The sequence below is a fragment of the Gouania willdenowi genome, chromosome 17 (genome assembly GCF_900634775.1).
Source record: "Gouania willdenowi chromosome 17, fGouWil2.1, whole genome shotgun sequence".
Classification (NCBI taxonomy): domain Eukaryota; kingdom Metazoa; phylum Chordata; class Actinopteri; order Blenniiformes; family Gobiesocidae; genus Gouania; species Gouania willdenowi.
In genome coordinates this window covers 5618909-5641699 of record NC_041060.1, presented here as the reverse complement: position 1 = coordinate 5641699, position 22791 = coordinate 5618909, and the positions used below count along the sequence as shown (strand labels likewise).

Sequence of the window (22791 nt, the reverse complement as noted above, 5' to 3'; positions counted from 1 at the left end):
TGGGATTATTTGAAGGTGATATTGGATTATTTAAAGGTGAGCCAATGTTTAGGTTTATATAATATGGGATTGTTTGAAGGTGATATAATCTGGGGTTATTTGAAGGTGAGCCAGCGTTTGGGGTTATCCACAAGGATCTGGTGGACCTGCTCCTGGGTGAATCCTCGCTGCAGCATCTTGGGAACGATGTTGTTGAGGATGTGAGAATATCCGTGACCTCCGTACTTGGTGAGTCTGTTCTTTGTGTGAATGTCGTGAGCGATGAGCAGACGCTGCCCCAGACCCTCCTTCATCAGGAAGGACAGCCTGGAAAAAGACACATTTAATCTAACTCTGACATCACTCAGACAAACCTTTATTAAAAACAGATTCTCATAAAAAAAACATGAACTGTAAACAATATTGATTTGTTTACACTTTATTTATTTGTAGGATTATCTTTAAAGGTAAATTATAGTAAATAATGAGGATTTATTACTTAGGGGATCAATGCTCCACACTGTGGTTTGAGGTGGTACTACACCATTACCTGGTGTAATTACTCATTCCTCTTTATAATCTGAGTGATAATATCTCTGTTAAATGTTATATGTCAAATTTTGATTCTTCCAGTGAATTTGCATATTAGCTAAATATTTAGTTTCAATTGTTACATTTAAATTTAACATTTTTCATTTTCATTTTAATTTAAGATTGAACATTTATAGTTCAATGTAATATTTAGATTTAACATTTATATTTAAATGTAACATTTTGATTTAATATTTAGATTTAATGTTTGGATTTAACATTGACGTTATATTTTAACAAGAAAAAAATCACATTGCTGTAAATATGGTCAAAAGTAACATAAAAAATAGTGTGTGTGTGTGTGTGTGTGTGTGTGTGTGTGTGTGTGTGTGTGTGTGTGTGTGTGTGTGTGTGTGTGTGTGTGTGTGTGTGTGTGTGTGTGCGTGCGTGCGTGCGTGCGTGTGTGTGTTACTAACGTGTGTATCCTCTGGCTGTCACTGGGCATGTCCACGCTCAGATCAAAGTGATAATTCAACATTTCCGTCCCAAACAAATCAAACTCCAGGAAACTCCCCAACTCTGAGAACTCTAGGAGGTCACACTCTGCAAATATGGTCCTGATAAACACACACACACACACACACACACACACATCAATCACATTATTAATTAACATTAACATTGATTAAATCTATAAATAAATGATTCAAGTACACACAGTGTTGTATTTAGTGTGTGTGTGTTACCTGTCCAGGTGTGACATCACCGTCTTGGCTGCGTCCCCCCCCTCCTCCTGCAGTACTCTCAGGGCGTGGGCGGGGGCCAAGGGGTTCCTCCCAGGGTGGATGATGATTGGACAGCCCAGCTGCTGCTGAGCAGAGGCCGCCGCCCTCAGCACACGCACCTCGCTCTCTGTGATTGGCCAGCTGCAGCCCAACTCTCCAATCACACCGCAGCGCACGTCTGTGCCGTCAGCACCAACCAGGAGCTCAGAAAGCAGGACCTCAGTCAGCTGACCAATCACAGGGCAGCACCAGCAGTAACAACCAATCACAGAGCAGGAAGGTCAGTAACAACCAATCACAGGGCAGCACCAGCAGTAACAACCAATCACAGAGCAGGATGGTCAGTAACTACCAATCACAGGGCAGCACCAGCAGTAACAACCAATCACAGAGCAGGATGGTCAGTAACTACCAATCACAGGGCAGCACCGTCAGTCAGCTGACCAATCAGAGATCAAACATTAAAACCTTGGTGAGTTCGATCACTATCTCAGCAGTAGTTAGTTGGTTAACTAGTTAGATGGTTAGCATTAGTATGCTAGTTAGTATTGGTAAGCTGGTTAGCTAGTTAGCATTAGTTAGCTGGTTAACTAGTTAGCTGGTTAGCATTAGCTAGCTAGTTAGCATTAGTGAACTCCTACCTGCTCCACACTGCTGTTCCTTGTGTGCTCAGAGTGCATGGTTAGCATCAGTTAACTAGTTAGCATTAGTTAACTCCTACCTGCTCCACATTACTGTTCCTGGTGTGCTCTGATTGTGTGGTTAGTATTAGTTCTCTGGTTTGCATTAGTTAGCTAGTTAGCTCCTAACTGCTCCACACTGCTGTTCCTGGTGTGCCCCGAGTGTGTGGTTAGCATTAATTAGCTAGTTAGCATTAGTTAGCTGCTACCTGCTCAACGCTGCTGTTCCTGGTGTGCTCAGCGATTCCGGTTAGCATTAGTTAGCTTCTACCTGCTTCATGCTGCTGTTCCTGGTGTGCTCTGAGTTTGTGGTTAGCATTAGTTAGCTAGTTAGCATTAGCTAGCTAGTTACCATTAGTTAGCTCCTACCTGCTCCATGCTGCTGTTCCTGTTGTGTTCAGAGATTGTGGTTAGCATTAGTTAGCTCCTACCAGCTCCACGCTGCTTTTCCTTGTGTGCTCTGAGTTTGTGGTTAGCATTAGTTAGCTAGTTAGCATTAGTTAGTTAGTAGGCATTAGTTAGCTCCTACCTGCTCCACGCTGCTGTTCCTGGTGTGCTCAGAGTGCGTGGCGTCTACATAGAATCCTGCTCCTGCAATCACGTGCACGCCCGTGTCCACTGACAGCTGTCTGAGCGTGTGCACGTCACGCTGGATTCCTGTGGTGGTGTTCTCTACCACGCAACCGCCCCCCGCTCTCCTGAAGGCATGCAACTCCTCGCGCACAGCGTCTGTCTCCTGCAGCAGTTGCAGGTTCTCCTGGCTGCTGTAGGGGTTCTGTCGGAGCCAGTGGGCGTTCTCCAGCCTAAACGGGTTCTTCAGCGCCGCCGCCGCTACCGCATCGTCGTTTGACGGGGGAACGTAGCAGCAGTCGTAGCTCATGGTCAGGTGTTCATGAGTCAAAGTCTGCCCCAGAATGTTTGGATCCACCAGACCCAGAACCGTCTGGACACGCCCACTCAGAGACGACATGACACCTGCACACGCGCACACACACACACGCACACACTGTTCATTTATTTATTGATCCTTGGTTTAAGGTCAAAAGTGACCAAAAAATGGGGGAAAAGGTGGTGAAATGGGATTTTAAAAAACACAGAAATTGATTAAAATTGCAAATTTAGAGTGGTCAAAAACGGGACGAAAAAATTGTAAAAAGGTTTCAAAGTGTCAATATCAGAACAATTCGTTTAAACGGGCAAATAATGGGCATGACAAATGGTGAACGTGGTTACATTGGCAAAAAGAATTATGAAATATGGTGAAAAGAGGTTAAAAGTGACAATAATGGGTCAACATATGTGACATTATGTGGAAAAGTGATGGAAAGGGCTTAAAAGTGCTGAAAATGTCTTGAAAGTGGAAAACATGTGCAGAAAAGGGACTGAAATTGTAGCAAAATGCATTAAAAGGAGCAAAAATATGACAAGAAAAAGTGATGAAAATTGGTTAAAATATGGTGAGTTTGGTGTAGTTGCAGAAAAAGGGTAAAAATAAGCAACAATGGGCTCAAACTGTTTAAAAAATATTCTTAGTTTTTTAAAGGCATCTGGGGACCCCCTTCCAGTGTCTCGTGACCCCAAATGGAGTCCTGACCTCAAGGTTTAGAACCACTTGTCTAGATGACATCACTCTATGTGTCAGATTACGACCCTGATGTTGAAGGTTCTTTGTACGTTTCTCATGGAAAAGATGGACTAAAAGTATCAGTGAATAACAGAGTTAATAGTTAACAGTTGTTGTGCAACCTGAACTCTGTGTATATCATTCTTTATTAAAGCCTTTGAACTTGTTCCTTTGATGATTTAATGGATCGTCTGTAACCTTCCTGGGAAAAACAAGACAGTTCTTCAGCTAGAAAGCATTATGTGTATATATGTATATATATATATATATATATATATGATACTGGTACAACCCTATTTTACATACTGCATTGAGATTTGGGTAAATACACATGAAAACAACCTCCAAACAATAAATACCATTAAGACTCATTAATAAAGTTGGTTTTAGAGACCACACCTAAGCTTTTGTTTAAAACTACAAACTCTGAAACTTCACCATCGGATCTAGTTTAAAACGGCTCACGTGCTTTTCAAAGGGAACTGAACTTAAAAAGGTTCAGATTAGAACTACATTACATTATGAAAACGTGTCAACTGCAGGTGTTAAATTATGGAGTAGTTTATCAGAATAAATGAAAGGCAGTAAAAACATAAGCAACTTTTAAAAAAAATATACACAAAACAGATTTTAAACGAAGTCAAAGCTGAGGAGCAGCATGTTGACCCAGGGCAGTAATAAATGTATAAATATAGGTGAAGTACCCACCTTTATTAATATAAATATTATTGTGTTCATATGTATATAGGTAGCTTATATTATAATTATAGTGTTTAATATGACTGTATGTACATTGTTTATTTATATATGTGTGTGTGTATTACCATATATGTATAGGTGTATATAAGTGTAGCATTTACTGTATAAGTATCTCATAGACAAATTGGGAAAAATGTGATAAAACTTTATTGTTTTTTACTGTAAAGAACAAGTGATAAAAGTCAGCTCTGACATCATTAAAGCACAGACTGATCAATAATCAGTCTGAGCTCAGGTCTATCAGCTAATTATTGATCAGTCTGAGCTTCCTCTGATGCCCAATGGGGGGCGCTGTTGTTCAGTTTACACATTATTTACCTCAGCTCAGACTCAGAATTAAACATTAACAGTGTTTGTTAGTTATTGTTAGTACTAAGTGCAAAGTGATCAACAACAAAGTGATCGATAACAAAATGATCAATAAATGTGAAGTGAACACTGACCTGTGTGAGTCTGACGGAGCAACACACTGCTGTGCACGAGGATTATAGAGAAGATCTGACCTGTTACCGCGAGAATCTACGAGACCACACACACACACACACACACACACTGGTTGCTCTTTGCTCCTGTAAACAGTGTGTGTGTGTGTGTGTGTGTGTGTGTGTGTGTGTGTGTGTGTGTGTGTGTGTGTGTGTGTGTGTGTGTGTGTGTGTGTGTGTGTGTGTGTGTGTGCGTGTGTGTGTGTGTGTGTGAACATTTGATCATAGGGTGTAATCAATCAGTGTAACCACAGCTGATCAAAGACATTAATTTAATTAATGTCCCCACGAGGACACACACGCGCACATGTAGAGACATTTTTTTGCTTTTCTGTGTAAATCCTAGTTTTAATGACTGAACGAAAAACTAAACTTCAGTCTAAAAAAATTCTGAATTTTTTTACCAATTGTTCTGTGATTATTATATATTCACACTGTAAATGTTTAGTTTGATCTGATGAAAACTTTTTGAGATATGGAGAATTTAGTGAGGGGGGTGTGTCTTTATTTTTCTTACATTTTTAGCTTCCAATATCTCAGGAACTACATCACATAGAAAAGATAAATGTGGTACAGTAATGCAGCTCCACCTACTCTCTCAGAATATAGAAAAAGATCTGTTATACATCCTATCTGATGGACATACCAGCTCCTCAAAAAAGTGAGTGTGTGTTTGGGTCTGGAACATGTTTGGGCCTTCAGTAAACAACTTAGCATATGTCTCAGCTTCATGTAATTCAATCAGCTTTGAGCTATGAACATAGACTGTTCACATCACTAGTGATTAGTCACATATATGCATTGATTCTTGGGTGACACGCTCTGGAAATATATGGAAAAATAGCTTTTTTTTTTACTATTTTCATTGGCCCATTACTGCATGAGTTTAAAGCTTTAAATCTTCAGAGGTCTCCAACCTCTCTGAAACTGTCAGCTACTTCAAAGCTAGTCAAAAAACACTTGTTAAAGCAGAACTAAGTAACTTTTTCACCTTAATAAATCCTTGTCATTGTCCCTGTGAAGGTAATACAAGTGTTTATGGGGTGATTGTGTGGGTTTCAAACCTTTCAAGTAAATCAGATTTTAGACGCAGCTCAGTGGTGACGAGAGCTGTAGAACAGACCAGAGGGCCCCTCACATGGTCCATGTGCGCTACCTGGTGCCCACGGGCCCCATGTTGGTGACCCCTGGTATAAAGGTTACTCTTTATTGGGATATAAAACTATTGTTCTTTATGTGAGTTCTTCATTTATATTTTGGACTCCAACTTTGGGTTATTTCAGTGAATATTGAAAGTTCTTTGAGGCCATTGTAGCTTGGCTGTGTGTCTAATAATCGTTTATTAGTGTGTGTGTGTGTGTGTGTGTGTGTGTGCGTGCGTGTGTGTGTGTGTGTGTGTGTGTGCGTGCGTGTTAACCCTTTGTCATAGTGTGTGTGTGTCTAATCGTAGCTCCTCCACACATTAAATCCTGTTTCCTGCTCTGATGTGCGTCTCCTGTCATGAGAATCCTGGTGTTCCACTGAGTCATGTGATGGTGTCAGAGGCTGATATAAAGTCAGCCTGAGAACGCTGAGCCTCCACCAATAATCATTGTTCTACAGGACCACTGAGGACCACCGAGGACTGCTGTAGCCATGGCGATGAGGACGGTTCTGTTAGTGTGTGTTCTACTAGGAACTCCTCTCATCACCAGTGGGAAACCAGCAGAGACCACACACGCTTTCTGTAGGATCATCTGGTGAGAGGACATGACCATTGACCCCGTCTGTGCTGACAGTACACACACCTGACCTCTGTGTGTGTGTGTGTAGGTTACTGGGCGTCCCATGTGATCGCGTCACCATAGCCATCGTCACTCAGATTAAAGCCATGGGCTCGTACAAGGTGAGACACACAGCACTGGTCTATGCTACATAGATCTATATCAGTATAGATCTATGCTACATATATCTACTGTATGTAGAGCAGGGGTGTCAAACTCATTTTAGTTCATTGGCCAAATACTAAGTAGTACATAGTAACATTTCCAGAGTAAATTTTACTCAAATTGAAAAAAATTGACTCTGGAAAAGATCATATTTGGTCGTAGAGTAAATATTTTGTAGTAATTCTCATTCTGTATCATATTTATTTGTATTTTTGTAAATATCTGTATCATATTTGTATATTTGTATTATTATTATTAGTAGTAGTAGTAGTATTATCTATCATACTTTATTTTTTGCTACTGTAATGTGTGTGTATCTGATCCCTAATTTTACTTAAATATACACTTAGGTGTATATAACATTTATTCTTTCTTTTGTCTTTGTTAAACGTTTTTATTCTTTTATTTGTGATTTTTTTTTTCTTTCTGGGATTAATAAAGGATTTCAGTCCCTGCAGGATTTTTTCTTTTAAATTGCATTGATTTTGTGGCCAATTTTTATTTAATTTGCAGAAATTATTTGAAATAATTTCTGGAAAATTGAGTTCTGGTTAATGGTTTAGTTTTCGTCATAGACGCAGGATCGACTCCCAGTGGAAGCGACTCAAATGTTTATTTGTTTTTATGAGACAAATCATATGCGTGTTCATTGTTTTATTGTTTCATCACTTTATACAGATTGTAGATTTTGTAAAAAAACCAAAACAATAAAAGCACATAGGGTTGAAAGAGTGCGAGACACATAACTTCCTGTTTACAACAGCCGTGGTGAGTCCACTTTGCACCGAGAAGTCTGGTATTATACAATAAATAATGTTTACTGTGTTTTTTACGTTCTCCTGTGGGCCGAATTTGATTGGTCTAAGGGCTGGATTTGGCCCCCAGGCCTTGAGTTTGACATATGTGACGTAGTGCTTCATTAAGTGCTGACCACAGGTCATGTGACCAGTAGGTTCTATAAGCAGTTGTACTTTATAACGTGTGTGAGTCTCTGTTTTGGTTCTTCCAGCTGGGTTCTGTGTCTCCTCTCCTAGTCCAGGCCAACCACACGTCAGCCCTGGGTCACATCGAGAACGTCAACTTTACCATGAGTCCAACGTCCATGAGCATGGGCTGCCACGTGGAGGTGAGGGGTTCTCCAGGTTCTCCTCATTCTCCACTGAGTGTGTTCTCCATGTTCTTCTCATTCGCCATGTTCTCCATTTTCTCCATGTCCTCAGGGTTCATCTGTGTCTGCGTTCTGGTACAGCCTCTTTGACAATGGCACCAACTACTGTAACCTCCACAACGTCATCACGGGTACACATGCTCTACTCTGAGCTCCTCACAGAGAAGTGTGTGCTCTGACCCTGTGTGTCTCTTTCTCTCTCTCTGTGTGTGTGTGCGTGTGTGTGTGTGTGTGTGTGTGTGTGTGTGTGTGTGTGTGTATAGGCAGTGGGCTGAGCAAAGTTTCAGGGTTCGAGGAGTTCACTAACGAGTGGTTCTGTCTGGGGATTGGCGCCTCCTCCTGCTAGTGATTGGCTCCTCCTCCTGCCAGTGATTGGCTCCTCCTCCTGTCAGTGAATGGCTCCTCTTCCTTCTACTAAACCTCATCCAACATTTGTGGAATAATAAACTTTATCTTGTCATCAGCCTCAGGTGTGTGTGTGTGTGTGTGTGTGTGTGTGTGTGTGTGTGTGTGTGTGTGTGTGTGTGTGTGTGTGTGTGTGTGTGTGTGTGTGTGTGTGTGTGTGTGTGTGTGTGTGTGTGTGTGTGCGTGTGTGTGTGTGTGTGTTATGGTGGTTTTGGATGAGACAGAGTCAAGTTTAAGGTTGCTGGTCAGATGCGGACACTGGGTTTATCTGGTCAATGGGTTTTGGAAGCAGACCGGTCTGGGATTCAATGGTTTCCATGTGTGTGTCCAATGAATCTGTTGTAGTTCTGTGCCCTCAGGGTTTTGTATGTTGCTGATAGTGGTAGTCATAACAATGACAGAGAAGGTAAATGCTATTAATACGATAGTATCTGGCATGCTTAGTTCAGTTTAACCAGAACTGACCAGGAGAGATTCTGCAATCACATTTTGTGTGTGTGTGTGTGTGTGTGTGTGTGTGTGTGTGTGTGTGTGTGTTGTAAAGGGATGCAGCAACTTAAAGTTTATTAAAAACTCCAAATCAAAATGTTTATTTCCACAAAGTGATAAAAGATGCAACACAACAAACCAACAACAAAGTAACTCATGCACGAAGGTGAAAATCACTACGTTCTTTATAATCCAAAGAACATAAATAGATGAACATTCAAATAAGTGGGCGTGGCTTCCTGTGGCATTGATGAGAAGCAGATGACACTAGAACCAAAGACAGATGGAGATAGACTTGATTTGGAGAAAAGGAGTAAAAAAAGAGAGAGCAGTGTTACGCCTGGGGGAGGAAACAAGGGTAAGTGAGTTAGGGAGGGTTAGGAAAAAGGAGGAGGAGCTTGTGCTGTAGGTATGATATGTAGAAGAAACCTTCCACAAAGTCAACGTAACATCATGCTAAAGCAAAACTATTTAGAATTAAATGTTTAAACTGTTGCTATGTATGAACTTTATTCGATCAAACATTTATGTGGAAGAGGAAAGAATAAAAGCTGTGTCTGAATATAAATATCTTGGGGTTTGGAATGACAACAAATGTACTTTTAAAACACAAATCAGGAAAATATCCAATAGAGTAAAAGTAAAAATATGTACTAAATTTGTTAAGGAAACTGACTTATGAATCTTTAGGAAGGTGAATTATAAAGTTTTCTGAATGTTTTTATGCTGTCTTAGAATGTGTTTTTTTTTTACGAACGAATGTTGACAGATTTTATTTTAAGGATCACTTTTAACAGCTGATGAAAAATAGTCATATATATATATATATATATATATGGCTATATTTACTGTAATGTTGATGAATGTACATTGTCCCTGTCAAATAAACTCAGCTTTATAAACTCTGCTGGTTACATTAGCATGTTAGCCTGCTTCCTCTTCCTATTTCCTCTTTCTGTTTCCTGGTGAGTGAAGCACACATGATTGCTAGCAATAACATGCTAAATGCTACCAACACTAAAGAGTTACTATATGAAATGAATACTGAACAGTTCAGACTTCCTCTCCTGTTTGTTGTTTGGAGCACTTCGTGTCTTTAAAACAATCCTTAAGTAGATGCTAACGCTAGCTGCTAATGTCGCTAATGCTAATACTGACTCAGCTGACTGTTGGGTCCGCTTTGATTCATTCTAATGTATTTGTTCATCACCGTAGCTAATGTTTTCTGAGTAATTGGACACTTTTAAAGACCTTTGTGTGTTAAATTATGTTACTGGTAATAAATAAATTCCTCCTGTTGTTAGTCACCTGGGCAGCACTGCATAGGACAACACAAGGCTCAAAGAGAGACTTTCTAATATATATGAGTCATATTTAAGTAGTTTAGGGCAGGGGTTCTCAACCCTGGGGTCACAAGATACTGGAAGGGAGTTGCAGATGCCTTCAAGAAACAAAGGATATTTTCTGAACAATTTGAGACCATTTTTGCTTATTTTTACGCTTTTTCTGCAACTACACCAAACTTGCCATAGTTTAACCTATTTTCATCACTTTTTCTTGCCACATTTTTGCTCATTTTAATGCATTTGCACATGTCAAGGCCTTTTTTTGCACATTTTTTTCCACTACCCTTATAAATATAAACCCTTTCCATCACTTTTCCACCGAATGTCCTATGTGTTGACCAATTTTTGTCACTTTTAATCTCTTCACCATATTTCATGAATATTTTTGCCAATTTAACCACATTAACCCTTTGGCATGAACATTATTTGCCAGTTTAAATGAATTGATTCAATATTGACACTTTGAACCCTTTTTACCACTTTTTCTGCCCATTTTTGCCCAGTCTAATTTGCAACTTTTAACCAATTTTTGTGGTTTTTAAAATATCATTTCACCAACTTTTCCACCATTTTTGGTCACTTCTAACCCAATTTCATTGTGATTAAAACAAGGATTTCCATCTTTAAGATGACTATATACTATGGCCTAAATATTAGTAAACTTGCTGGATAACAGTTGATGTCACATGACCACATGAGCTTTCACTGCTTTATTTCTGTGTGGAGACGAGCTACAGCTACAGCATCATCAGCCTGAAGGATCTGGAGGACCTGGAGGTTCTTGAGGTTCTGGTCCTGCTCTCACATTTAGAAGACGTTGCAGGTTGCCAGTCCAAATCCGAGGCAGGCCCATTCATTGGTGGACTCCATGAATCCTGGAGTCTGAGAGAGGCCACTCGCTACTCACACAGCAAACAGGATAATTATTTTTAGTCAAAGGTTATTCATTTGGTATTTTTCAAAATAAAATACCCAAAGCGACCCACAGGACCCAATGGTCCACATGCTGGTACTGGGCCACAAACCTCTGCTTTAGACTCACCAGACAGCAGGTTGTAGAGGTTGCAGTAGTTCAAACCGTCATCGAGCAGACTGGTGAACCCTTGAGACACAGAAAGACCCTGAAAGAAAGAAAGAAGAAGAAAAAGGGATCTTTTAATCTGATTGAATCTTGTTTAATCTGATCTATCTAATAGATATATATATATAAATCTAATATAATCTTATCTAATTTGATCTGATCTAATGTGATATAATCTAATTTAATTTATTCTGATGTAATCTAATTTAATATAATGTAATATAATATAATAAAACATAATTTGATCTAATCTAATTTGATCTGATCTATCAAATTTAATATAATCAAATTTATCTAATTTGATGTGATCTATTCTGAACTAATCTAATTTAATTTGATGTAATTTAATCTAATCTAATTTAATTTGATCTAATCTAATTTAATTTGATCTGATCTAATTGAATCTGATCTGATCTAATCTAATCTGATCAGAGACTCACAGAGATGCAACAGCCTCCAGTCAGGGTGGTGGTGCTGAGGGTGAAGGTGACGTTCTCAGCGTTGAGGAGGTCAGAGACGTGAGAGGCTTGGATGGATTGATTAGAGGTGGACATCAGCTGCAATAGGACACATAACCTTTGATTAGAACCAATCAGAAGCGTCACCCTCACACACAGGCTCCACCCCTCTCACCGTGTAGCGACACTCGTCACAGCCGTACTGGACGCCCCACGCCTGGATCTGTTGCACCAGCCGAGAACCCACCTCAGAACATGGAGGAGCAAAGAGCCTGAGGAGAGAGGAGAACCACAGGAGAACCACAAGGAGAATTACAGGAGAACCACAAAAAGAACAAAGAGAACTACATGAGAACCACACGGACAACACAAGGAGAACCACAGAACAGAAGAAAAATCACAGGAGAACCACGAGAATTACAGGAGAACCACAAGGACAACACAAGGAGAACCACAGAACAGAAGAAATATCACAGGAGAACCACAAGGAGAACATAAGGCAAATTTTCTCATTGGTTCGAAGTTTGTTCTTACCACATGACCCTGCAGAACGCGTGGTAAGGACCAGGCACGGGGAACGAGGCTCCGCCTACTGAGCCCAGCAGACCAATTAGGACAAGGGAGGCCAAGAGCAGGGAGGCCATGTTGACTGAGCTTTGGGACTTCTTCTTCTGCGTCCTTTTAAAGAGCCACAGGCCATGTGACTTGAAACTCCGCCCTCTTGCCGTCATAGATTTAACATGTGATCCGTTCCGTTGCCATGGTAACCAATTGTTCATCCTCCCTCAGTGTGAAACAAAAGCTGTGAACTTTTCAGACGTTTCATTGTCTAACACACTACACACTTTAGATACACAACTGTGTGTGTGTGTGTGTGTGTGTGTGTGTGTGTGTGCGTGTGTGTGTGTGTGTGTGTGTGTGTGTTTGTGTGTGTGTTTCCTTTAGTGTTCTCGTCCTACATTGGGTTGTTGTGGTTTTGTGACTAACAAATGTGTGTTCTTATAATGGGATGTGGAGAATGGATTGTGTTCCTGTCTCACAAACAAAGGATGGATGTGAGTGTCACTAACCAATCAGAGACAAGGCTGAACATGTGATGACCAATGGTCACATGTTCAGTTTGAGAGGCTGAAAAACATTTAGCTCACCTGTAAGGTCAGTCCTTATTTTCTCAGCATCAAACTCAGGGGTTCTCAACTTTGGGGTCAGGACTAACAACTAATAATACATTTTGAACAATTCTAGGCCATTTTTACTTATGTTTTACCCTTTTTCTGCAACTACACCAAACTTTCTAGATTTTAACCTATGTTCATCACTTTTTCTTGCCATATTTTTGCTCCTTTTTATGCATTTTTGCTACATTACTCCCATTTCTGACACCTGTCCATCAAATTTCAATGCCTTTTTTGTACATTTTTTTCAATTTCAAGACATTTTCAGCACTTGTAACCCATGTAACCTTCGTCCTTTGGTTATTTTGTTTCAAAACCAAAATAAAAAATAGGAAAAAAATGATAATTTTTTTTTTGTTTTATTCATTTAAACCAGAAACATGAAAACGGCAAAACCAAACAAGCAGCGTTTTTATGTTTTAAAATTAAAACTTATATTCACGGGGAAACTAGGACGATCTGTGAATATCTGCCAACTTTACCGAACAGTGTTACGATCCAATTAGTATCCAGATAAAGTGGTGACTCGGTGGAGTTTTGCTCCCGATTCGGACATAAAACCCAGGACCTTCTTGCTGTGAGGCGGACGTGCTAACCACTAAGCAACCGTGCGCCCATGAATAAATCCAAACCAAAAAATGGATGTTACTTAAAACATGCTCATGATATGTGGAACCAGCCGTGGTGTGATGAATCTACTGGTGCTCCTCGTTTCTTATGATCAACGTCCGTGTGTGTTGACGGCTGCTGTTAGCGGTATTTATAATGTGCAAAATAAACATTTTACTGCCCTCAAGAAAGCTGTAATTGATTTTGCAAAAGTGTCAAATGGTAGAAGTTCTAACATCTATTGTTCCTCCCAGTTGATAGGCAGTCACAAGCTTATCTGGATACTATTTGGACCGTAACACCGCAAAACAAAACATAAACGTGAGCAGCTTTTTACGAGCTAAAACATCCACAGACTGAATGAAAACATGAGCAGGACCAGAAAACTACTGAAATAAATTCCAAACTGTCCTATTGTGTGAGGAGACCTGGTCCAGGATCTAGGGAGGGAAACCAGGTGTAGTGGACTTCAGCGCTCGCTGAACTCTGAACTCTCTAAACTATTTGTTCTAATATTCACATTTTGAACCTTTTTTGCCACTTTTTTTTGTCTGTTTGTCCACTCCAATTTTCAACTTTTAAACAATGTCTGTGGTTTTTCAAATCCCATGTCACCACTTTTTTCCCACCATTTTTGGTTGCTTTTAACTCATTTTATTTCTGATTAAAACAAGGATTTACATCTTTAAGATGACTATATATAAACCAAATAATAGTAAATGTTCCTGGATAACAGTGGGTATTATTCAGATGGACCATCATTTTGCTGACTTTATGGATGGGCCCCAAAAATCTCTCCCCTTTATTACCCCTTATAGATGGCCCTGTCTCCACATGACTGTTTTTCAATGTTCATGTCTGTGTTCAACCACCTTCAGCTACAGTGGGGGTCCCCAGTCTCTGGGAACTTTTTTGGGGTGAACAGGTTGAGAACCACTGGTCTAATGAACCAAATCACTTTATTTCACTCAATAATCCTGTATTAACTCAGTCATTTGTGTTTTTAGTAATGATTGCAATGTTTCTGAAGGTGTGAGTTGTGATGTTGACGTTCTCAGTAGAACACTCAGAGTCCACAGAGCGTTTTAATCCTGTTTGATTAATGCTTATTACAGGTACAGAGCATTAGTCCTTCTCAGTCCACTGGGATGGAAATGTTAAGAAATTATGAGATGTTTGAACCGTGCACGCTCAGAGGACACACACACACACACGCACACACACTGGCCGTGCTGTTCAGAGAGGACTGGGTTTAAGGCAGAGTTTGAGACTGACTGTAAACACAGTCTGTGTTCCCGTGCCAACGAATCCTCTTTGGAAGAAAAGGACGTTTGGGCCTCCCACAGGGGCCGGAGGTTTCACACCAACGCTCAGAGTCCAACACGAAGAGAGACGTGGACAACAATGACACAGCAGAATCACCAGAGTGTGTCCCTGTGTGTTTACAGCATGAGGACAGTGAATAAACGGCGTTTCTAATGCGTAGATCGGTATCTCATTGATGGGAGTGACATGAGGACACGGTAGCTTAGCGTTAGCTTAGGATGGGTTGCCACTTCCTGCTGCTGAAGCTGAAGAAGGTGAACATCTGAAATTACATTTACAGAAGAAGTAGGCATTGTCGTTTTGACCTTCCTGTAGTGGGCGGGGCTAATGGTTTAGGCTCACTCACTGAGGTTCGGTATGAAGTGTTAATCAGGGTTTGATCTTTAACCCCTACACTGTTAAACTAACCCACTGACACCAGTGTTAATTAACTCTACATAGTGTTAGTCAGGATTAGATTAAACCAGGTTTAAAGTGTTAGATCTAAAAAAGTTTATTCAGAATAAACTGTGTTTTAACTCTTTAGATTGTTAAACCTTCTCACAGTGACACTATTGTTAGGACTTTAGAGTGTAATGAACTGTATCAAGTTTAGTTAGAAACCCATCTAGTATTAAACTAACCATGCCTTCTAACACTGACACAAGTGTCAATGAACTCTACAAAATGTTAGTCAGGATTAGATTAACTCAAGGTTAAAGTGTTAGATCTAAACGGGACAAGTTACTTAAACACCCGTTGTTCAGTGTTAAACCTTCTCACACTGACACTAGTGTTAGGACTTTAGAGTATAATGAACTGTATAAAGTTCAGTTTCATACACATCTAGTGTTAAAGTGTTAGCAGGAAGTGAACGATGGTGTTTAAGTGTTGGGTAGATGACCTCAGACTCTGCTAACACTTTTAAAAGTGTTAAATAACCTGAAGAAAAGTGTTACATTAAAAAGTTTAAAATAACCTTGCGATTAGTGTTAAATGTAACCCCTCAAAGTTCAGACTACACTGGGTAACTCTCTCTGGAGCAGAATTGAACCCTCACACTGTAGAGTTTACCTCAGTGTTACTGTTAGTGTTAAAATTACACTGACACACGCTAACACTGGTGATTCTGCTGTGTAGGACCAGTCTTCTGACGTCGGGGTGGGGGTGAGGGGTGCGTGCAGAGATGAGGGTGGGGGCGCTCGGACAGTTCAAAGGTTGTTCTGACGTCTTTTCAGTCTGAGCACTTAGTAAATCCAGCATGGCGTCCCTTAACAGTGGGGGCATCGTCAGACCCACTCCTGCATAGAGCGCTTACAGTACAGTATGTGTCTCTGCGTGCTCTTCCTCCTGAACTGGAACACGGTGTAGAGCAGCACCATCATACACAGTGCCAGCACGCAGGGAATAGCCACGGCCACCGCCTGCTCCGTGCCACCCCCCCCCTCCAGCTTCATCACCACGTCGGCATCCCCGCCCTCGTAGTGACGCTCCTCCACCGTCGGGGGGCTCCACTCCCAGTCGGGGTCGGAGGGAAGGCCGTCGCAGCCCATGAAGTCCCTGAGCACGGAGCGAGGGTAACCCGGCTCCACGCGCAGCAGCTGGTTGTTAAACTTCCAGTATTCCTTCCCTTTATAGAAGTAGGTGAAGCCTGTGGAGGGAGGGGGGGGTACAGGTAAAGTTTATGGTAAAGGAACACGCATCACTACAGCCCTCCAGGACTGGGCTGATGGTAAAACTGATGCTAAGGCTGATGCTAAAGTTAATGCTAAAGATGATGCTAAAGTTGATGCTTAAGCTGCTGGTAAAACTGATGATAAAGTTGATGCTAAAACTGATGCTGACGTTGATAAAGCTGATGATAAAGTTGTTGTTAAAGCTGATGTAAAGTTGTTGCTAAAGTTGACGCTAAGGCTAATGCTAAAGTTGATGCTAATGCTAAAGCTACCTACCGTTAGCTTTGTCCACAAAGGCTCCCTGTGGGGAGTCGGGGATGCCTTTCCAGATGGAGATGGGTTTGGGGTACCCAGGGTCCATGGTCCTCATGTCCTCGTTGTACCTCCAGTACCTGTGGAGGACAAGGGGACTACATTAGGACTACAAAAGGACTGAGGGGATGGTGGCGCCCTCTGGTGCTCACTGAAAACCAAAACCAGTTCACACATTTCCTTAATGAACCTGTGAAATGTCCACAAAAACACACACACCTGTCCTCTTTGAAGAAGTAAGTCTTGGCCACGTCCTCCCACCACACGGCCGTCTCTATGCTCTGGGTTGGCATCCCACTACCAAACAGAGAGATGTCCTGAGGGTAGGACGGCTGGAGGGTGGTGTCCTTAAACACCCAGAAACGATTACCTAACACACACACACACACAGAGGAGTCATCAGATTCCACCCCCAGTGCAAACTGATTCCTGTTCTTTCATATAAAACATAATTAATAAATATACCCAACTAACCTAAGTAATCCTAATTTAACTAATCCTAACCTAAGTAATCCTAATCTAACTAACCTCATGGTGCAACGCTTTGATCATCATCTCCAGAACAAAGTGTGTCACGAATATAAGTTTTTTTTACCTTTGAAGAAGACAAACTTCCCTTCACTGTTTTCATAAACAGCATCAATTTTGGGAGGCAGGCCTTTCCAGAAGTAGTTGATCTGCATCGGATAACCAGGAACCACAGAGTTGTCCCGGACCCTCCAGAACCACTGATCCTGTAGAGAGCACAGACAGGTTACCATCTTGGTCCCACGCAAAGGGAACGCTACAGCTAAAGCCACGGGAATGCTACGGCTAACAGCTACAGCTAACGCCACAGGATAGTGTTGTGTTCAAGACCACACTATCCGAGACCAAGACTTGCCCGAGACTAGAATGCACCAAGACCAAGACAACATTTTTTTTTATTCAAAAAATATATATAAATAATTAAAATTATGACAAGGTTCAACAGTTAAATAACATTCTCTCTTTAGTTTTAGTTTCTTTTAAATACATTTGACGGACAAAAAAGGTGCCTGCAAAAAATTAGCTAAATTAAAACTACTACTGCTACTGATAAATTCACAATTATTCTCCATATTTGAAAACAAGACTTTTATGTCAGCTGAATGTACAGCAAGTGTTGAAAAGTATTTCTGCCAAGAAATAACATGGCTGGTCACCTACACACCACAGAGTGTTTCTTCTTTGCTGTGCTTTTACAAACGTTTTCTTTGTGGTTCGTGAAACCAAATTTCACAACCAACAAGTTAGCGGACATGTTTAGCTCCGCCTCTCTCTCCTGCTTGTGTGTGTGAGTGTGTCACACATGTCACTCAGTCACATTAAGGAAGATTGAGGTCATTATACGGGGTGGATTAAAGAATGAATAAAGGATTGTTTCATCCCGTTCTTTCCTTGTTATTATCACATTATAAAAAAGTTTAAAAATAGCAGGAATTAGTGCTGGTCTCGAACGGCCATGAGGGAAAGTCCCGAGTCCGAGACAAGACCGAGTCAAAATGCTTCCAAGTCCGAGACGAGACCGAGACCTTTAAAATTTGGTCTCGAGACCACTACAACACTACCACAGGAACACTGGCTAACGCTGCAGCTAACGCTATGGCTACCACTCATACCTTGAACACAAAGAGCTCCTGTCGGAGGATGGCGAGCGTGTTGAAGCCTCCGTCACAGATACTGGGTTTGGCGTTGGGGTGTGAGGGTTTGGGTCCCTGTGGGGGGCGGTGGGGCCGGGCGTGCCGGTCATGTTTGCGAGGATCGGACGGAGGCTGGAAGCGAGGAGGAGGGGCTGTCGGTGGAGGTCTGGTGGGCTGAGGAGCTCTGTCAGGAGGACCTGAGGAGGACAGATCACAGTTCATCAATCTGTAGCATAGAGCACTGTTTCTCAAATGGGGGTACGTGTACCCCTAGGGGTACGCAATGACACACGGGATACTTGAGAGAGGAAAATAAAAAATGAAAGCATTATGATGTTTCATAATGTTTATTTTTTAGTTAATAATGATCATCACAGAATATTACCAGCAACTCACAAAAACACACAAAATAAGAGAAAAAATATACTGTATGATAAAAAGAAACAGCAAAATGACACTGTCTGAAAGCCTATTCGTTCAGCGCTGAGTTTTCCTAAGTGAGCTTGAAAACCTCATCACGTGAATGTGCTGCTCAGTTGTATGTGCTCAGCAATGAGGGGAGCAGACTCAGAGACCCTCTTTTTCCCTTACTTTTGTGTGTGTTCTATGAACAGCAAACCACACTTACACAACTTGTGCATGTTACGTCCTGCTGCTGAAATTAAAGCTGATAAAGGATTCACTGGCCGGAATCTTTTTCTAGTGTTCTCATCCAAAACCAAACCATACTTTACAGACACCAAAAACACACACACTAAGAGAGAATAATTTAAATAATACCAACAACACACAAAAACAACAACAAAAACACACAAAATAAGAGAAAAATATACTGAATAATTAAAAGAACAGACAAAGAACAACAAAATGACACAAAATGTTGTGGTCGGACATAAGGGGGTACTTGGATTCCTAAGGTTAGAGAAAGGGGGTACTAGAGCCAAAGAAGTTTGAGAACCACTGCCGTAGAGGGTCGACTATGGGGTGGAGAACCAGGAGGTCCTGGACCAGCTTTGTCTCTGGTCTGGGTCACACGTGCATCGGAGCAGGAACGACACTAACAGAACAATCTGAAACTAATGCTTGCTCAGCAGCAGGATAACGTTAACTCAGTGGCTTGCTAACGCTACCTCGGGGCATGCTAATGATAGCTCAGTGGTGTGCAAACGCTAGCTCAGGGCTTACCGTAGATTTTCTGGATGCCCTGCAGGTCGTCGTGAGGTAGCTTGAAGTTCTCCGTGTCCATGTACTGGTAGAACGGAGCCATGATGGCGGTGGGATCGTTGGAATGTTCCAGACCCAGAGCGTGACCCAGTTCATGAACCGCAACCAGAAACAGGTCGTTACCTTCACACAGAGAGAAGAACTATTAAAGTTGAAGACACAGAGTGACCTGTTAACAGGAGAACATCCTCAGAACCTGAACCAGAACCCACAAGAAGCTCTCACAACAAAGACTCACACAGGAAAGACGCACTGCAGGGTTTTACTAAGATTACTGTAGCTTCTTAATCTTTCTATCCTAACCTAACTAATCGTAATTTAACTAATCCTAATTTAACTAATCCTAATTTAGCTTAGGGCTGTCACTTTAACTTGTTAATTGCGATTAATTATTTACAGGAAAATATAATGTGCTAAATCTGTTAATCTTTTTTTTTTAGCACTCCAAACCTTGATGGAGTTCAAAAATGAGAATCGTGCAATTATTTTTTCCAGTTATTGCCCTTGTTCCATTTTTATTTGGCGGGGGTTGTTGATGACTGTCTTCTTGTATCATTTGTATTTTCTATTATTTGAAGATTGACTTAAGTACATGGCAATATGACACGTAGCCCTTGAGACGAGTCTCAAATAGAGAAGAATGTAAATGCTACGCCTGTATCTGCTCAAACAATAAATTACTTCATAAAGCTACTTCGTTATATATCAATCTCTTGATCTGCCACAATAATGCAATTTAAATGAAAATACCTCAAGTTCAGAGCGTTTCTCAACAATTTGAAGGTGTGATTAAAAAATAGATTAATTAATTACAGAGGATGATTAACAATTTTATATACTCTTGACAGCTGTAATTTAACTAATCCTGATTTAACTAAACCTAACCAGGGGTCGGCAATCTTTACTCTTAAAGGAGCCATTTTGCCTAATTTCACCTGGATTAAAGTCCTTCCAGAGCAGAAATAATATCGATTAATTTTATGAGTCAATGGATTTGAAGGGCTACAAAAAATAACTTGAATTTGACAACACGTGATCAGGTCGGACAACACATGCTAATTGCTCATTTCTTGCAACATATCAAGCATGCATATTAAGCCGGCATGTCTTTATCCACACAAAAAAAAATCTCAATTTTCTTCCAGAGTAGTCTTTTTATTATTTAAGTTACTGTGTACTACCAGGGATTTATAACTTGAGGTTAGCCAGAAGTGCAAGGAAAGTTGATGGTCCATAGATGTTTCAGGACATGAAATAGGAAGGTGGCAGAGTTATTGCACAATGTGATTTATTTTTAGTCATTAATCAATATCCTCTGTAAAAAATATTTCATTATTTTAATATTTTTTCCAAAAATATAGGGAGCCATTGCAAAAGAGTCAAAAAGCCACATGAGGCTCCAGAGCCGCAGGTTGCAGACCCCTGTCCTAACCTAATTAATCCTAACCTAACTAATCCTAATTTAACTCATCCTAATTTAACTAATCTTAACCTAACTAATCCGATTTTAACTAATCCTGACCATCATGGTTGGGGTTTCCCAGAGTCCAGGGTTCGTCTGAGTCGAAGTGCGTGTCTCCTCCGATGCCCGGCCCAGGGAAGTAGGCATGAGCGAGGAACCCTCCTTCACCATCAAAGGGCGAGCTGTCTCCATGGAAACCAGAGGCGAAGATGATGGTGATGTCTACGTCCCTGCGGCCTGTCTCCAGAGCGCTGTAAGGGACGGCCTCGAAGCGCAGCGGCGTCACGCCCTGCCACACATCGAACGCCCGACGGATGGCATCATGCGTTTCACGAGCGCCGACCTTTGGGGTCACGTTTTTAATGCTGACGCATGCAGAGATCAAAGGTTAGTGAAATAATCCACAACTTTTCACAGAGTAAAGACAAATATAAAGCTGCATCTCCATGACAACAGCATCATGTGATGCCACAGGATGAAGGTGATAGTCTCCATGGCGACCAGCTCACCTGTAGGTGATGTGCGTGCGTTGCCACTTCTGTCCTGTGAGTGCGTATCTGCGTCTGCGTGAACGCGCAGAGTGTTTGAATCTGTCGGGAACGCCACAGCGAGGTTTCTGCATCCAACTGTGGAGGACGGAGAGAACATTTGACCACAGAAAAGAAGGAGGAGCTTAAATAACAGAAAAGAAGGAGGAGCTTCAATAGCATCTTCAAAAAGAGAAAAGAAAGAGGGGCTTCAATAAGCAGCTGCATGTGGCTCCTTAGTTCAGGCTAAGTTAGCATTAGCACTCACTCTTCTGAGAAGGCTACGTTAGCATTAGCACTCACGCCTTGCTTGAGGCTAAGTTAGTATCAGCACTCACTCTTTGAGTCTAAGTTAGTATTAGCATTCACTCCTTGATTGAGGCTAAGTTAACATTAGCATTAGCACTCCCTCCTTGGTCGAGGCGAAGTTAGCATTAGCATTAGCACTCACTCCTTGGTGGGGTCATCCAGTGTCCCGGTGACGTTCAGGCCGTAGACTCTCTGCATGGCTGATATGGCTGAGTTGACCGACTGTTGTGTGTGAGTGTGAGGGAGGTAGCCGTACTTTAGGAGCCATTCCTGGAACACACACACAGTTAATGACCCTAACCTGATTGATTAATCTATCAGATAAACTCTGTCTGTGTTGTTTGGATAAAGTATTTGCAGGATCTGGTCTGAGATGTTTCCACAGTAATAAACATCTCATCAGGTCATACTTTAATTCGTCACTGACAGGAAATTCAAACAGTTATTTAACGACACTCTTAAAAGGGTACCAGTAGTGTAAATGTAAATAACAAAAAATATGTTTAATGTATTACTAATAAACAAAATATGTGCATGTTTTTTTTATATTTAAAAAAAACACATTAAAAGGACTTTTTATAATAATTTTATACCATGGGTCATAAACTATGGAGAGTCTCCATTTTAATCAGGATATGATGGCTGATCATCACGGCCTGTGGCTTTAAATAAATGTTGCATTGTGGGAGGTAGAGGCGTAACAGGTGTGTTTACATGTGTGAAGTGTAGTTTTTCAGCAGCTGTGTGTAACCTCTCCCTCAGTGATAAAGTACAGCATCCAGGTTGTTAGGAGAGGATTAAATATCACCTTTATCA

At 41.1% G+C, this 22791-nt stretch overlaps 2 protein-coding genes across 3 annotated transcripts in view; both read right to left on the bottom strand.

The window, feature by feature from the left end:
* Window positions 1–35: 35 nt before the first annotated feature.
* pter (phosphotriesterase related) lies at window positions 36–4884 on the bottom strand. Of its 2 annotated transcripts, XM_028473088.1 has the most exons (5): window positions 4802–4884; window positions 2505–2950; window positions 1257–1522; window positions 987–1127; window positions 96–306 (listed from the first exon to the last, which is right to left on the bottom strand). In XM_028473088.1, exons 2-5 carry the CDS (start codon window positions 2943–2945, stop codon window positions 96–98), a joined length of 1059 nt encoding a protein of 352 aa, XP_028328889.1. In that variant the 5' UTR covers window positions 2946–2950; window positions 4802–4884. The 2 variants fall into 2 exon arrangements, with proteins under 2 accessions (XP_028328890.1, XP_028328889.1); XM_028473089.1 differs by lacking the exon at window positions 4802–4884 and having other exon boundaries at window positions 36–306; window positions 2505–2945.
* Window positions 4885–15666: 10782 nt separating this feature from the next.
* mmp16b (matrix metallopeptidase 16b (membrane-inserted)) overlaps window positions 15667–22791 on the bottom strand; it is a 7990-nt gene continuing 865 nt past the window's right edge. The window contains exons 2-10 of the mRNA XM_028472350.1: window positions 22118–22245; window positions 21649–21765; window positions 21200–21504; window positions 19639–19800; window positions 18433–18650; window positions 17388–17526; window positions 17012–17162; window positions 16757–16872; window positions 15667–16455 (exon numbers count right to left, since the gene is read on the bottom strand). Coding sequence (XP_028328151.1) covers window positions 16094–16455; window positions 16757–16872; window positions 17012–17162; window positions 17388–17526; window positions 18433–18650; window positions 19639–19800; window positions 21200–21504; window positions 21649–21765; window positions 22118–22245 — 1698 coding nt within the window. The 3' untranslated portion in view covers window positions 15667–16093. The remainder of the gene's footprint in view (window positions 16456–16756; window positions 16873–17011; window positions 17163–17387; window positions 17527–18432; window positions 18651–19638; window positions 19801–21199; window positions 21505–21648; window positions 21766–22117; window positions 22246–22791) is intronic.

Bases quoted from the DNA above. Each gene is read 5' to 3' on its own strand.
- pter (XM_028473088.1), bottom strand. From the start codon at position 2,945: ATGTCGTCTCTGAGTGGGCGTGTCCAGACGGTTCTGGGTCTGGTGGAT. The intron at 1,523-2,504 runs GTAGGAGCTAAC...GTGATTGGTCAG, and splicing joins GGAACAGCAGCGTGGAGCAG to CTGACTGAGGTCCTGCTTTC. The intron at 307-986 runs GTTAGTAACACA...GTCTTTTTCCAG, and splicing joins GACAGCCAGAGGATACACAC to GCTGTCCTTCCTGATGAAGG.